General features: G+C 42.1%; 1 protein-coding gene across 1 annotated transcript; it reads right to left on the bottom strand.

The window, feature by feature from the left end:
- Positions 1–5786: 5786 nt before the first annotated feature.
- Positions 5787–13319, bottom strand: LOC308306042 (beta-1,3-galactosyl-O-glycosyl-glycoprotein beta-1,6-N-acetylglucosaminyltransferase-like; the record flags this gene model as incomplete). Its single annotated transcript, XM_080750943.1, has 4 exons — positions 5787–6275; positions 7462–7866; positions 8023–8116; positions 13111–13319. 4 exons carry the CDS (start codon positions 13317–13319, stop codon positions 5787–5789), a joined length of 1197 nt encoding a protein of 398 aa, XP_080607069.1.
- Positions 13320–18142: the final 4823 nt, after the last annotated feature.

Here is an 18142-nt window from a genome sequence, read left to right on the forward strand (position 1 = left end):
GGTGCTCGTGAGTGATGGGGACCCAGGCTTCCCTGAGTTGTCAAAACGGTTGAAAAACAGGTCCATCTCAAATACCAACAGGTTCTCACACCCAAGGCTGCAAATACATGTTCCAAGTATGTGGATAATTTTAACCACTTAAACCTCATCATTCAGCATGGCCCCTCAGGCCATACTAGTGTTTTGTCTGTTTGCTGAAAATAGCTGATCGACAAGCTCACAACAGCGCTGTGAGCTTGTTGATCATGCTATTTTCAGTGAAAGCATTCCCCACAATACGGATGCTGGGGTTTCAGTGGTTAATGATCTTTCACACAATAATTTCTTATAGCACATTCCAAGTTACTTAGAGTTCTCAAAATGTCAAATATACAGAGGCAAGTTTGCCTCAAACTGATCACACTTTTTAGGAGTACAAAAATAGCTGAAATCTTCCCCTTGTTGCTTGGATACTGCCTTTTCAGTGACAATACTGCTGCTTTGAGATCATCAGTGCTTCATTGTCACTCAGATAGATAAGATAGATAGATACACACACACACACACACACACACACACACACACACACACACACACACACACACACACACACACACACACACACACACACACACACACACACATTATGTGTACTGTATATACTAGTAAGACGCCTCAGATATATATGGAGACCCCATATATGGAGATCCATGGAGATATGCTGTGAGACCCCAAATATGCTTATTAAGTTATTCGTTATGTGAAAATCCTATGATGTATATCACAGCTGACATCATACATACAATCTCTCTTATGCCCATACATGGAGATCCCTGTCTGAACCAGCCACACAGGTATGGACCATGTCTTGGCCATCTGGCCAGTGATGTATATCGATGACATCAGGGATCTCCATATATGGGCATAAAAGGGATTCTGGGGAATACCCATATACAGTACATGTGATGTGTCACAGTGATGTCACCTGTGATATCACCTGTGATGTCACCTGTGATATCACCTGTGATGTCACAGTGATGTGTCAGGGGAACCACAGTGTCAGCGTGTGACAGAGATACGGACAAGATGTGCCGGTTTCCATAATTAACTGCGACCTACAGTCGCAAATAACAAACTTTGTTGATTACAGTTTTAAATGAAATCCCCAGGCCCCAGTCATATAACACTTCCTATGGTATACTATGTTGGCCATTTCTATTGTGTTTAAGAAATAAGCTATATACTGTATAATGCTAAATTGTCATTGATCATCTTGCTGCTTTCTGTTACATATACTGTCGTCTCCATCGAATAAGAATTGTAATTATTGTTATTTATGTATGGGGCTGCAACTGTAGCCAAGACAACCGGACAATAATCCTGTTGTCAAACTCAGTCTGACTCATTTTTTAAGCTCGGTGTGAGCCTGAGAGGCAGACCTCCCTATCTGCGTCAGAGAACTGCAACTGTGCTTTTCATACCAGAAGATGAAGATACTGAATAGTTAACACAGCTCATCCATTTGCCTGCAGATAGTATCCCTTTATCCAAGAATCCTGTGGGGTGCCACAGATGTTCTTGTCGCTATCAGTCCAACGGCCAACAGGAGTTGTGGTCACAGAGATGGCAGTTGTACAACCAGTAAGACTCCCTAAATCAGGAGATAGGCGACCGTCAGGTCGCATACACAAACTTTGGAAGGCAATGGTTGCCAATCAGGAGGGAATATGGGAAATGGGACAGATCTATGTTGATGACATGACTGTAGAGATACTGTGTACCACTTTGTGTGATTTTAGGGCAAAATATGTAGGAGCAGTGTCCAAAAATGTGTTTTTCAAAAATCAGCCAGATGGTGGCACTAGATGGGACGGATGCATTTTGATGACATGACTGTAGAGATACTGTGTTCTGGTTTGCTTGATTTTAGGGCAAAATCTGTAGCAGCAGTGTCCAAAAATGTGTCTTGCAAGAATCGGCCTCATGGTGGCGCTAGAAGAGGGCCATGTGAGAAATGAGGTGTGTTGTGGTTGTGGTTTGGCAGCCAAGGAGTGTGTGTGCAAAATTTGGCATGGATCGGGGCAACGGTGGCGGAGATATGAGTAGGGGAAAAGTGTGATGTGACGAACAGACTGACTGACGGACATGCTGGCTGACTGACTGACGGACATGCTGGCTGACTGACTGACTGACTGACTGACTGACTGACTGACTGACTGACTGACTAACGGACTGACGGACTGACTGATGGACAGACAGGTGGAGGTTTTGACAAAGGTGGCAGTTGTAAAATAATGTTTCATACCACTGTTATACTGTTGTTATTCATTTATGCCACAATGATGTCCTCGAACCACAAGTTTCTCTTCTATTATTCTACAGCAGAAAAAATGTACACCTTTTGGACGATTATGTTCAAGCAAAAAAAATGTAATCAGTTTAGTAGAGCCGTTTGCTGTACATCTACCCGATGGGACAGTATACAGTAAATAGAAGAGATATTGATATCGGACTCACATAGAGCAGTGGTTCTCAACCTGTGGATCAGGACCCCCAGGGGGGTCCCCAAATTAATTTGGGGGGTCCCCAGATGATTAACTTAATGTGCAACATTGTTTTCTCGCTCAACAGTAAACAAACCAACATAAAGTTCAAGTGAATAGAGGATATCTGCACATTTCTAAAGTGACATCTTAAGGACTTTTAAGACCCTTTTAATACCTCTAAAATAAAAAGTTAAACATTGGCCATATTGTCAAATATAGCCGATCTACATGCTCACGTTGCGAGGCGTTGTGAGCATGTAGATCTGCTATTTTCACCATAGACCCACCTTCACTTTTCACATTTTGGAACACATCTAAAACAGACCCACACGTTCACATGTGCGCACACAGCGGTGCCTCTTCGGTTGAAACACAGTTCCAGTATCCCTGTGTTCTTCTCAATAGAAAAACATGTGGGGAATGCTTTGAATCTGGCTCCGTGCCACAGGCAATCTTCCATGGATGTTGAGTGTTAGGCAGCATCAAGAGCTAACAGAAGGCAAGCGATTTAGGGCCAGAACTGGGGATTTAACTTCAGCTGTTCAGCTTTTAACTTTATGACTGGAACAGTGTATTTCACTAGAGGTTCGCGGCCCTTCGGGCCGCTCACATCTAGAGTCCACGCCCGCTTTTTTTTTTTAATTAAAAAAAAAAGTTAAAAAAAAAATATTTTTTTTTGAATAAAAAAAAGTTTTGGCCTAATTGTGTTATTATTGTTACTGTAATAGGCCTGCCAATGTTTTATTTTCATTATTTCAATGTTTTCATTTTAGCAACACACACACACACACACACACACACACACACACACACAGACAGACAGACAGACAGACAGACAGACAGACAGACAGTATCTTGCTGTGAACTCTAGAGGTGAGTGGCCCGAAGGGCCGCGAACTTCTTGTAAGATACAGGCTCTCGGCTAGCGATTGAGTCTCTCTCTCTCTCTCTCTCTCTCTCTCTCTCTCTCCCCCTGTGCAGCGGCCCCCCCCTTCCCTCTTGTAACCTGAGACTCTCTCTCTCTCTCTCTCTCTCTTGCTCTCTAGCGAATGAGCGGACGGCATAGGGTTAGGGGCGGTATTCCTTACGCCCTAGACGACTACCTATGAATTGAAGTGGATGTAAAGGGGGCGTGGAAGTGGGATGCGGCAATAAGCCCATTGTAAATATAAGATGCTGGGTCTGCTGAGGTGATATGTCTTCCCCCCCCCCCCCCCCCCCCTGGTCATAATGCCAAAAATGTATGCCAAGTAGTACTATAGGATAGGTGAGATTGGGCCAGTTTGTCATGATAGCCAACCCATTCAATTTTAACCCATTAAAAATGCATCTGTGATTCTGTGTCATTTTGGCTATTCAAATCTAGCGCATCACTTCATGCCGTGCTACAAGCTTGTAGATCTGCTATTTTTGAATATTATAATTATCTTAAAGCAAACATTTATACGACATTATGTTGTAGAATCGGCCTCAGGTCTTAATGTGTTAAACACGTGTGAGTCATTAATTCAAAAAGTGAACCCTGGAGGCACGGTGGCACAGTCTGTAGTGCTGTCGCCTCACAGCTAGAAGGTCCTGGGTTCAATTCCTGCAGGGGGCGTGTTCTCTCATGGGGCTGGTGAAAGGACCTTTCTGTGTGGAGTTAGCATGTTCTTCCTGTGTCTCCTAGGATAGGTACCCTCACAAGAAAACATGCAGTAATCCAGCCTCCCCCTGGCCATCCGGGACACCCGATGGAGGGGAAAGGAACTGGTTGGGATAACGTGTTCCTTCCACGCTCTGCGTCTAGCCGGGGAAACTACCCTCTGTCAGGTGAAAAGGAGCGGCTTGGACTAATGATGCATAGAAGGAAGCACGAAAAAAGGGAACCCTGAACTTGTAACAGTCCTGCATAAAGAGAGTAAACTTATTATATCTTGAAATCTCAGTTTGTCAGCACAGCAAACCAAACTGACACAGATCTTTTTCCATTTCGGAACTTACAGCACTGTTACCAGTTAATTCAGCAGTGAGTGTATTGATTGAATTCATAGAAATGTATTTCAAGCCTTCATTAATTTTCAATTCAACAGGTGAACACATGAGATGATCTCACCAATTATACCTTACTGTAGCTCTCAGGCTCCAGCGAGGTCTGTAAACATTGATTCTATTGCCCTGTCAGAGGACTAGCATTGTGTTTTTCATTCAGAACTTGAAGCCATTTTATGTGATTTCACGACAAAAACTCAAGTCAGGTCTTCCAGGAAAGCTTATAACCAATGCTGGAGAGGTAACATACGTTGGAGGGTATTTGCCTCGGCATTTAGATAACCGCAAGGTAATGTGTAAATAAACTGGACTGATGTGGTTTGGGACTATGAGGAACCCAAAAGCACACAGTACAATTGTCAATTTATAAGTTATTCAACTCTTAAATTTAATGTTGTGGATTTTGTGTTCAGGTACTGTATGTGCCATTATCCAATAAGGCGTGCTCAGTATTTTTTCCAAAATTGCCCACATATTTGAGAAATGTTTTGATTTAGAGATTAAACAAATTGCTCATTGCCAACCAGTCAGTGAAGTCAGACTTCTGAAAGGTAGAGAGACTAAAACGTAGACTAGGCTAGTAATAAATTCATAAAACTCACTGCTCAGTTATATTTTAAAATATCCCATGGTTTTAAGGGTGTTCAATATTTAATTGAGATACATATGTTTGTTGTTCTCCCTAAGGTAATGCATAATCCTTCCATTATTAAGAGCCAGCTGTAAATGGTAAGTTCCTTTTCTGCATTCCACACCTCATGGCTGAGCATGCGGGTCCTTTGCTGATTCCTTTTAGATGGAGGACACCTGCTGGTCTTAATCTGAGACTACATGTTTATTTTTATTATCATTATTGATTTTTTTTTTTTAAATACCCAACTTACTTTTTTTACTTGAGAATATTTATATTATTCCATGTCATATTTGTTTTTCTTTGTTTTCTTTACACCCTATGTTACATGTTACAATATAATGTACCGGTATAGGCATTTAGCAGACACCAAAGCAACAATGTGAAAGTTCAGAGTACTTGGCAAATTTGAGAGCCATGCAGTTAAAATGAATCCTTGAATAGACACAATACAAATTAAAATACAGCTTACATTTTAATTCGGTGTGGGGCAGTAAGGGACCTGTATATTGGATGGGGGAACTGGCCCAAATTATTTTGAGAACAGTGTTTTAATCCTTATAGGTCCCAACGTGTCTCAGACTGAGACCATATGAAAACTAGTAATCTTGCTCTGTCAGTGCCTTGTTCCTGAGGTACTTCTCCAGACATCGGATAGCAATGACATCTGTGTCCACATCAAACTTATTGGCAAAAATGTGGTGCTGCTCAATTAGCCACTGCAGATCCCCAGCACCATACACACATATTCCCCTAACATGTGTGCCATGGCACACCGGGTACGCCGTCTCCATCATACCCTGTGACCCCTCATGCCACTCCCACTTCACTAGCCGTGTGATGGAGTTCATGTCTGACATGTCATACTTGGAATTGGTCCACGTTGAGCCTGGAACACCAGGAATACGCTGGATGGTGGCCCAGAGGTGCTCATCAGGACTGTACAAGTCTTTTGCCCATTTGATCAGCTCCTGTATGCGGTTGTCCTCAAACACGCTGCGGACATAACCCCGACTAACCACCATGTAGGCGTTCCCTGAGAAGATGGGCAGATCGAAGGGTGGTGGGTCCTTACTCCTTCCGGTCCCCTTAGACGAGAAAGAATACATACATAACTATTTTGCAGTGGTGTAAAAAGTACTCAAATGTTTTACTTAAGGGTAGGCCTAAAAGTGTCAATACACTGCATAAATACTCTGTTCCAAGTAAAAGTCCAGAATTCAAAATGTATTTGAGTAAAAGTACAAAAGTATTGGCATCAACATGTACTTAAAGTACTAAAAGTAAAAGTACCGCAGAATGTCCCATTTCAATTTGGCAGATCTACAAGCTCACAATTTGTCACATCACAACGCATCGTGAGCTTGTAGATCGGCTATTTTTAAATGGCCAAAATGTATATAGGGTTGAAGTGGTTAATGTATGTTTTGTAATAATGTTTTGTAATAATACAAAGTAGTTACTAATGTTTTCAAATAAATGTAGTGGAGTAAAAGTACTATATTTGGATCCTAGATGTAGTGAAGTAAAAGTAAAAAGTATTGGAAAATGGATATACTCAAGTAAAGTACAAATACCTCAAAAGTGCAGTCTACTTCAGTAAATGTACTTGGTTACTTTCCACCACTGCTATTTTGTCTTATAATTGAAGGCGATCTAAATGGACAACATTGTCACTGTCAGGCAGAAACTAATTTGTATATTTTGCTGTATGACAAAAACAGCTGACCCACAAGCTTGTCGTACCGTGATGCTTTGAGGATCTGCAATTTTGAATATTTATCCCACAAAATGACATGCCTAAAATAGTATATTAGGGACACAGGGTTCAGTCTGTCTGTGGGGTTTACACATTTTAACCAACAAAATGGATTAACAAGACCTTGTGACAAAATAATAATTACATTGAAATTGTCATTTTCCCAGAAAGGTTACGGTTTTGCAACGAAGATTCAACCCAACAGCGACAATACTTTATAGCAATCATTCTCAAAGTTGGCCCGGCCCTGTTCCCAAATGGACCCTTATTGTCTGTAACTCTGAGAGTGTAATGGAACTAAATGTGCCTGCTGGACATGGTCCCTACACTCTCAGATAAATGGGGGTCTTTTAAACGAAAACATGAGAACCACTCATATAGCATTGGATAACACCTGGCTGGCTGCACATTTCTCATGCAAAAGAGAATGAAAAGCAAATATACTAAATCTGACACCATCGACCCATATACAGCAAAAACACAAAACAAAACAGACATAATTTATGTATGATTACCATGATAACTCCATCTACTATTTCATGAACCATGCTTATCCTCCACCTCTTCCCATCAGGCATGTGCTCAGACTCCATGCTGTTTCTGCCCCCCAATACCTGCAGGCTCCTCACAATTTCTAGGTTGGTTTTCAGGGGGAAATCTTGACCACACAGGTTGATAAAATACTTCCAGGTTGCGCTAACATTGTAGAGATCAGCCATGCAGTTGAGATCGGCCTGAACGCGTGGCCAGGCGCCGTAGACCACACTCACAGGCTGGCTGACCATGAAGACATTATGGAAACAAGAAGAGATGGCCGAAACGGCAGTAAGGACTGAAGCCGTGGCCTTTGTGTCCACATGGATGCAATAAACATTCTGAGGGGCATAGATGGCTCGCAGCAGCCGTTCAAAGTTCTGCACCTACAGTATAAACCAAGGGAATTATTTTGGATACCAATACTCAATTTGTGTTATTTGTAAACATTGTGTGACTGTCATTTCAAAATGTTAATGGAAGCAAAATAGGCTTTCAAACATCAAAAATATTTGACCAACAAAGAGTATAATAATATATACCTTATGGTGGAGAACAATAGAATAGGCCAGGGGGAAATCCTTCTCCTCTTGGCTCAGAGGAAACGTCAAATACTTCCTGCTTAATTTGAACTCCCTGCAATTAATTTAACATTACTTAATCATTAGTAAAATATAGGAGCTTCAAGCTACTTAGTGTGTAATTTAAAATCCACAAATGATGTTACATTTCAATGTTGCAAAAGAATCTAAAGCCTATTGCAATCAGGGCTGCACAATATATCACCATTGCAATAACATGTGCAATATACATATCGAGAAAGGTTGCTTGAACTGCAATAAACTGCATATTTTACACTCCAAATATCAGTAGGCCTACATCTGGCCACTCGAAGCCCGGCTAATTATCAAACTTGTTTTCAGGTTTTTCTTAATTTCAACAATCCGGGTATAAAGGATGCTTTTGTTTGGATTAGAATATACTTTTTGGAGGTAAATATTAATTATCAATAGCAGCTGGGGCTTTTAAGCCGTGACATTTTGTAGGCAGAGCATTTTCTGTCCCTCGCTATTTAAAAAAACAACTAAAAAATAACGACTAAAGTATAATTCAAACACTTTCCTTTCAACAACAAAGAGAAGAAAAATGTGTAAATAGTAAAAATAGTAAAAAGATTCACGGAAACTGGGGGCAGAAATTCTCCTCTGCCTACAAAATGATGTCATACTTAACAGCCCCATAGCCAGGTGCAGTGTTTTCAGTAATCCATTTATTTTTTATTTTTGAGCGTTGCTAACCGCTCCTACATCTGGCTGTGTCCTTCTGTATGCCAATCCGTATGTCTGTCCGTATGTCCCACAAAGCAAACTATGACACTACTCAATTACCGGTACATCATACATTAGTATTATTCTCAAAGGCGCCGCTCACTTCACAGTGGCTGGGATCTTTGTTTTCCAGTGTGTGCATGTGTAGCCCCCACAGTTAGTACCAGCCATGAACCAGCGACAACAGCCCTGCTAATTGAGCTCAGCTCTATTAGCACGACTGGTTGTGTGTTGGACTGGCGAGTGGGAGTCCTGGGTTCAATCCCCGCTTCCGCGCATTACTGCAATCTGGCGTTGTCGGCAGGATGAGAAGCGTGGTATCCTCGCGTGAGGGACAGGTGCGGCGGTCTGCGGCGTGAAGTGAGAAGCGCGAGGGCACGCTCCAAAGATCAGGGGGGTGATTGTAGCCCCCACAGTTAGTACCAGCCATGAACCAGCGACAACAGCCCTGCTAATCGGGCTCAGCCCTATTCGCACGACTGGTTGTGCGTTGGTCTGGTGAGTGGGAATTCAGGGTTCAATCCCCGCTTCCGCGCATCACTACACATATAGGTCTTTCAATGTGGTTCAATGTTAGTAGCAAACCTAGGGCAGAAATACATTCAAACTGTATACCAGTACTTTGATATTTTTATTTACTTACTAGAAAAAAGCCCCTGCGGGGGCCTGGCCCCTTATGTAAAAGTCCCCTGTACTCAAGAGATGGATACAGTCCAGAGGGCAGCTAAGCAATACAAATGTAGGATAGCTCAACATTAAATATGCAGTTTGTTCCAAAATGCAAAATGGTGTAAAATGTTGAGTCTGTAAGATATATACAATAGTTTCAGAAATACAAACCCCTCAGGTACAGGGTGGCCTGCTCTGTTTTGGCTGGGTGGGTTATAATAAGATAGAAAAAAAGCACGTGGACTTCAGTCCAGGCCCGGCCCGTGGCCCGTTTGGTGCCGCTATTTAAAGGCCGAGCCCGGCCCGAAGCCCGTCGCCTTATTATTAATTAATTATTTGTGTGCGTGGCTTTCACTGCTGTGCGCTGCAGCTGCACTCTCAAGGGGAGTCCATACTGTCACAGACCACCGAAATTTGCGTCGGAAAGGTCCAGTTCAACTACAAAATGACATCTCTTGCAACTTCTGAAAAGGATTACTCATAATTTGAGTTCGGAAAGCTGCACGCACGTCAGAAAGTCGAAACTTTCCGAAGAAAACTATGGTCGGAGAGGACGGAGACTGAGAGACGTATGTACAGCCCTCTATACTATAGCTGTGCTCGTCTTGCACTCTGATTAAAAGAAAGAAGTCAACACAACACAACAGCACAGCAAGTAATTACACACACATCACAACGCAAGAAATCTTCCTCCACCCACCGTTTGTTATGTTACTGTATATCTTCACTGCAATTAGATATTGATATTATTGTCGGCTTGCCGCCCGTGGTTTCGCCATCTCGTAAAATACAGAGTATCGTCCAGTACTAAAGAGTAAAGACGCACGCACGCATCCCGTAACTGATACGGGACTCGGGAGGTCGGGGAATCATTACAGGGCGATTTATTTGAGAAATGACGGTGAAATGGGTGAAACTACAGTAGTGCTCCTAATGTTCTAGTCTCGCTGTGTATGTACACGCAGAGTCGCAGAGTAGACTTGTGTGAGTGTGTGAGAAGAAAAGCCGTCGCCCTCGGCTTGTTGCGGCTCTCCATTGGCTAATGTACTCATGTCACGACCAATCTGAGCCGTGTTGCTATAGATACGGATAGAGCCCATAGCCTAGAAGGCTATTAGCCTAGAAGGCTATGGGAGGCAGGCAGGCAGCACTCACTCACACACACCACACTCCATTCTAAGCGCACACAGTCACAGAGACGTCATGTGTGAAATTCACAGCGCGAAATGTTCCGAGCATGGTTCTGAGCCCGGGCCAAGCCCTAGGCCCGTTGGCGAGTTTCTAAAGGCCGGGCCGGGCCCTGGTCGGGTCCCGTCGGGCTTGCAGGGCTCTACCCCCCCCCCCCCCCCCCCTCCATCTCTGCATCTCTGCTTGCAGGCAGTGTTTGTTTACGCCCATTTGTGACGTGAATCGCGTCGTCGGTCAACTATGGCTTGTGCAATATATGGCGGGGCCGGATCTAGGCATAGGCAAGGGGGGGCAATGCCCCCCTAAATGCCCTGTCTGCCCCACCAAACATGATGGCATGCAAAAATCAAAAATCGGCCGGTATGATATCAAACCGGCCGCATCGGTGACCGGACGGTCACTGACATGCTCTGGACTAATTTAAACATTAGCAAATAGCAGCCAGTCTACTTAGTGGCAGCCTACAGTACAACAGAATACAGATGATGCTGATTACCTTTGCAATGTAAGGATATATTCCATAATCCTGTGTCAATGTAGTCTCAAAGAAGAAGGAAAAAAAAAAAGCATCGCAAGGCTTTCCTGCCTCCAGTCCAGACGGTCCATGCAGAATGAGTTTACTTTCACCTTCATTTAACAGAAAGCAACAGCATTGCAAAAGCTGTTGCAAGCGACAGAAAAAGCCATCCTATAAATGTCCCTTTATTTTAGCCAGTTTCAAAGGAAAACCACCTCCCGTTTCTCTGTTGTTGGAAAAAAAAAAAGTCAGTTCACTTTGCGTGGTGTCACTGTCATGTGTGTCTGTCCACACGCTGGATTAATCAATGCATGTCCAGGTGAAGCCTGTTAAAGGTCGTTATAGTATCCTCCGATAGTTTCACAAAGTACATTAAGCAACAGAAATGTATTATGTAACATTTTAAGTCCCTTACAGAGGTTTTACAACCCAAAACAACAGGAACAGCCAGGGTCATGAGGTAATATTTTGCCCTTAAATATTTGAAAGGAAGGAATAGACTAGAGTCAGACTACTGTGACACAAGGTAAATTTCTCACCTTGAAGACAATGAATGCAACCTTATTTATTTTAGCTTTTAAGACAATCGTTTTGCTTGTTAAAAAACATTTATTCAATAATAATATTATTAATAATATTTGAAATAAATGATCTCAATATGTATACCAATAATTTTAAAATAAAGGTTTTGCCATGATCATTCAGCTCTAACAGTGACACAGACAGAAGCAATGGCACAGCAATTATACAATATATACAATAGTATGTATTTTTAACTTTAGGTGGCATAGCTCAGGGGTAGAGAAACTGGTATTAGAGCATGAAGGGTATAAATCCCGAAGGGTTCCCAGTTCGAATCCGGGCTCCCCCTGAGTTAATGTCGAAGGGTCCTTGGGCAAGACTCTGAACCCCTAATTGCCTCCGGTGAGTAGGTTGGTGCCTTGCATGGCTTCCTCCGCCACCGGTGTATGAATGTGTGTGTGAATGGGTGAATGTAATGCACAAGTAAAGCGCTTTGGATTAAAAGCGCTATATAAATGCACCATTTACCATTTAGGCCTTACAGTGAATGATCAGCTGGCATCAATATTATATCCATATCATATTAGACTGGATATTGTCTGTGATTTTGGATATTGTACTTTTGTGATTGATTTGGCATTAGTGTTCTTCTAGCTTATTGGTACTCAAATTGAAGTATGTCTTGTAGGCCTACTTGGCCTGAAAAAAGGGTATTGTAGCAACCCTATTTTCTAGTTCATAGCTAAAGAAATCGGTATCGGAAAATCAGTTTTGGCAGGTCAGACCTTCATAAAACCGGTGGATCGGTACCGGCTAAGAATTTTGCAATCAGTCCATCTCTACTAGAATATATAGAGACAGAGAGAGATAGGTGTAAGACCTGTTGTTTGTAATGCGTGTTATAGGTATAAGTGTGCCAAAATGCTTTGTTTTTTATGCATTTCGGGTGTTTTAGGGGGTTTGATCCCCCCATTTTTTTCCGCCCACGCCTAACGGCGTGGGCTGGAGGTGCCCCCCTATCATTTCTTGCTGCCCCACCTACTACTAAAGGCTAGATCCGGCCCTGATATATGGCGCAAAAAAATTTAAACATTTTGGCATTATATGAGAAGTAGAGACACATCTGAAGGTGCTAAAGTTGATGTTGGGCAAGGTACATGCGTTATTGATTTTTGTATTATGTTTTTTAGACAATTGAACAACTGCTGAACGTGGAGTTACAGATGGAAACACACACACACACACTAATTTTTTGGGGCGATTCTAATAAAGGTTGTGGGATAGTGAGTCGTATCGTCATCACAATATTCAATAATGTTATCTCATGTAGTTTTCACAAAGTTTTCCTGATTCGTGCAGCCCTAATAGAAATATATACTGTATACTTTTGGTTTACAGAACCATACCTGCAGTCTTGGGTGGCATTGATATAATACTCATCAGGGATCTGGACACTTCTCTTGAAGTCACTACTGATTGTCAGTAGCTTGGCTTCCTGCAGTGCCTCAGTGTCTCCTTGAAGGATTGCAGAGCAGTTACAATAATCTTCAGGCCTCCCACCAGCAGCTGGGTTTTCCAACCAGCTGTAACTGCCTGTCTCCAAGGGACCATGCATTAATATCATCCACAATATCCCCAGAAAGACAGTCATAAGTAGCCAACATAAACGTCTGGAACGACATCGTCGCTTTGAAATGCATGCCATTTTTGTTGTCAGCATCTTTCTTTAATTCATGGTCTTCAAGTTCATTAAATTAGGCAAGATGACCAATACAATGGAAAACTATTGGTAAGTTATAATCAAAGTCCATCAAATTCCATAAATCAACTAAGATAAAATGATAATCCATGACATTTTATTATTATTTTATTTTTAGGTTTAATTTACAATTGTGCCATGATTTATTTCCCAGTCTGCAAAATAAAGGCCATATCTGATGAGGAACAGTAGTCCAGGTGGCTGGTCTTTTTAATGTCACTATGCGTTATTGGTCCTGCAAGGAAATTAAGATAAGACCCTTGTTACTGATATTATTCTGTGATTAGCTTAAATTGATTCATTTAAGATTAACTCAGTTCTTCCGAGGTGAATGTGTTTAGAGAGGAATTAATCCAAATGTTGCCTACTTACTGTGAAAGGCCCAGCCCATGGCATCTAGTGAAGATATGGTGCATGGTCCTGTTTAATATAGAAGATCAATGTCAATGTTCAGTACTTTAACCATATCGGCTTACTAATAATAACCAAGTGGGTAAAGACAAATAATAGAAATAGAACAGGCAAGTTACAGTACAGCTACTGTATATCATAGGCATGGCAAAGCCAAACGTGAAACACTAAAAGACATCACAAAGCATTAAGTGCAAAAGAAGCACATTATAAAAGGATATTTGAATACAATCAAAACAAAAAAGAAGAAATACAGAAAACGTCTGTATAATGGAGAGAACAGACCTTTATTAATCATGAAGAAAATTCAACAAAGAGAATACAATATCCAAAATCGCGTACAAATCTGAACTAAAGTAAATAAATACTCACCAAACCCATGACAAACGTAACCATCCTAACAGTCTGTCTAACCTTGCAAACTTGAATTAATTAATTAATTAAAATAACATACTAACATATATGCCTACACTTAACGTCAATATCCTTTGACAGCCCCGTTCTGAGGTTTAACAGAAAAATAAGCCTGTGTTGAAAGCCAAATTAACTCACTCACCTTTTCACTTATGTGATGTGAAGCATGCATGAAGGAAATTGTGATGGAATACTGTATGTTCAATGTAAAGGATGAGTAGTACTAACCTGCACTGCAGACTGAGGTTTTATTCCTTCAGTTGGTTGTTCTGAAGGAACAACCAACCAGCATTGCTTTACCTGTCAGCATTGCTTTACCTGCTTTACCTGTCCTTCAGACAGGTAAAGCAATGCTGTTCTGCCAGCAACCCCAGACTGTATATAAAGCTTTGACACTGGCACAGGAGAAGAATGTCAAACCTGCCTACCGGGACGATATTTCAGAAGAATGACAGGAACAACAAGTTCAGAATTTTACAGCACAATCTGATTGACATAATGTTAACAAGATGAGATAAGGTGAAAGAAAAGCTTTGCAATAGTTCTCAGTGCAACACCAACAAAGTAATGTGTATATACACTGCTTCTTTGAGCAGTATACATAGAATAAACATGTGCTGAGTGCTGTAAATGAAGTATTTATAGATTATTTATATAGGGGTAAATTTGTGTTTATCTAGTTATTGATGGTAAAAATCAAACCTCGGTTCGAAGTGGAGCGGTGAATCTGAGCAGCTATACCCTGTGTGTGTTGCTAAATGCCTAAACTGTAAACTGTGCCTGTGAGTGAGTGGTGAGTGTGCCTGGCCTGCACAAAACAGCGCCCCTCCTTTAACTAGTGTGTTGTGTGTGGCCACTCAAGGTATTGCCAGGCTACGGACACGGCCAGCCAGCCACCCAGCCACCCAGCCACCCACGGACATACCCACGGACATACCTGTCTATTGGGAGCGCTTTCACCGCTCCAAAAATCGGTAGTTACAGGCTGTGGTATATTATTGCTCATATTGGGGTATTTCTGGTGTGCACCTTCTACTATTTTTTTTTTATACAAATAATGTAAATCTCCCTGACATTAACATGAATAAACAGAACTTAGTAAACAGACTGTGCTGTAACTTGTATAAGGCTGGAAGAGTTACGCTATTCCTGTAACTGTGTCGATGTAGCGGTAGTAAAGTTACATTCAATAATGTTAAAGAAACAAACAATGAAAATGTTAATCAAGTGTATGCCTTTGTTTCGCATAACTACTTGAAGAAGACATTTCCTCGTGTGTGGAATGTATAGCTATTTGCTTTACAGTATGTAGCTAAATGACAAACTAATACATTGACCAGTATCATGTGATTTTCCACTTTCATGTCAGTGGTTATAATATTGGCAAGGATATAGCCTTCACTCATAGCTGCAAAATGTACAGTACTTGATGTGTTGACTTGACTCTTGTTGCATATTATATAGCGTTTGTCAACTCCACCAGATTATACCACTCTAAAAAGTGGGCACACCCGTCATTGTCTCATAGCATGCACTTGTACAGTATGTACTGTGTCATACTTGAGCAACAATCACAATCACATCAGACAGGCAGAGCATGAAGGATTAACACATAGACTCTGATGCATGACAGTGAGGGGGAGGGATTTGCTGCATGTCATTGTCACTACTCTATCTTTCTGCCTCTTGTCTCTCCACTGACTATGAATTAAAAGCAGAAAGCTAGTGCAGCCAGTCAGGAGTGTCCCTCCTGGGCTACTGTGGAAAGATAGGCCAGAACTCCTCTCACTTCCTGCTTCCTGAATTGTTTGTTTGCACTATAAAAGCCACAGACATAGAAAGGTAGACGCCTCTTCCGGCTGGGGGGTGCTGGTCCAAGACTCCTGGCAAGCCTCCCAATAACTCTATGCAAGCCTCCAGAATTCTGAGGCGGGGCTCTTGGGAATTCTGAAGGACGCTTCCTTGTGCGTCACAGAATGGGAAGCTCGGTAGTCCAATCAGATGCAGGACTGGCAGGACTCCCTCTTTCCCATTGGAGGGGGCAGAGTGACTTCCGCAGTTCCACAGTTATTCACTTCCGCCAGAGGTGTTTGACCAGTCGCGCTAATGAACTGCAGCGGCGGAGGAGGTATCTAGCTTTTTATATCTGTGATAAAAGCCACACTAGTATGGGATTTCCCCCTTTTGTCCCTGTGGTAGCAGGTTGAGACTTAACTCTGGCCCAGAGCATCAGGAAATGCCTGGATCTCGAGGCTCTGACAGGCGGATGACTAAAATTCTAGACCAGGATTTCTCTACCCCTTCGAGGGCTCAACTTCAGTCAAAATAAACTAAACTACTTCGCTACTCACCTAACCAAAGGTGGTTTTGTTTTGTTGAAAGTCTATTCTGCGCGGTGGGAAACCTCTCCGCACCCTACTACTCCGTAAAATACATTATTTTTGTCATGAAATAAAACATATCCAAGTCGACCGCCGCTTATTTTCCTACATAAATCCTGGTCTTTTAGCCAGCCGCCTTTTCTAGTTGAGACTGTTGTGTGCCATGACCTGGGCCCTGCTCCTTAGAGACTGATGCCCTGTGTTGTTCCTCCACATGGGATGTGTGTGCATTATATGAGAAAGAGATAGACTGCCACTGCCGTTTTGTCCTGTTTGCGTATTGATTTATATTCATTTCAGTAATTAATTTTTCTTTATTTTGTTAGTGTTTGTACTCAAATCATTCTTTGTTAACTATTATTGCCAGACCCATGAAATGGGTAGGCCTACATAAGCAAATGTCTGTCCGGGTTTTCTATATAAAGGGTATATATGATGATGACATGATGATGACATGCCTACAAAAGGCATGATGTCATAAATGATGATGACAGACAGGGGGTCTGGCACAACCAGGTTGACCTGGTCTAGTTTATACTGATAAAGGCTATCTATTGCTGTAAATAACTTCTGTTCTTTCTTTTTCCGAGCCTGCAGGATTGGTGCACGTGGCCTTCTGGACGGTGGAGGGTTAGGCTCACAGCGGAGTCCCCCTTTTTATTATTGCTGAATTAGCCTACTAAATAAAGTTTGTACTCTTGGGGGAAATCCTTGTGAGCCCATCTTTTATTGTCACTTTTATCAAGAATCTGTGAATGGTCTTTTAATCTTATAAACTAAGCCTGGGCCACGGCCCGGTCACACCAGGAAAAACTTTTAAAATGTTTTAACGACCATAGCTCATTACTTAGTATGAAAACCTCCAGCTCATGTCTGTGTGTCTGTCTGTCTGTCTGTCTGTCTGTCCGTCCACTCATCTGACATCACAATGACGCCTCATCCCAGCTCAGCAGAAGGATATAGCGGACTTGTTCTGACATCACAATGACGTTGCAAATAAATTCCGTCCATGTCCCTTTAACCCATCACCCTGAGGTGTCTTACTACTAGTAACCCATATACCGGTATGGAGGGGGACTGCCCATAAGTCCGAAGGTTCATTAGTCCGAATTTAGTTAGGGTTACTGAGGTTAACCTTAGGTTAGGGTTAGGGTTAGGCATAGTATTCTTAACAAATTCGGACTAATGAACCTTCGGACTAATGAATCTTCGGACCAATGCCATGGCACCATATGGACAGGGCATAAAAGGGACAAGGATGGAGTGTGACTTGCGTTGCGGTTGGTTGTGGATGAGGCATCACACACTGTGATGCTGATGCACATGGGCTTAATATTGATGACATCAGGGATCGCCTCATCCCAGCTCATCCATATTTGGGAAAATATGGCCACATTTTGTCCAACTCAAACAACCAACCGCAACGCGAGTCACACTCCATCCTTGTCCCTTTTATGCCCTGTCCATATATGG

Source organism: Nannobrachium achirus, assembly GCF_963921795.1.
Source record: "Nannobrachium achirus genome assembly, chromosome: 20".
In the NCBI taxonomy this organism is placed as follows: domain Eukaryota; kingdom Metazoa; phylum Chordata; class Actinopteri; order Myctophiformes; family Myctophidae; genus Nannobrachium; species Nannobrachium achirus.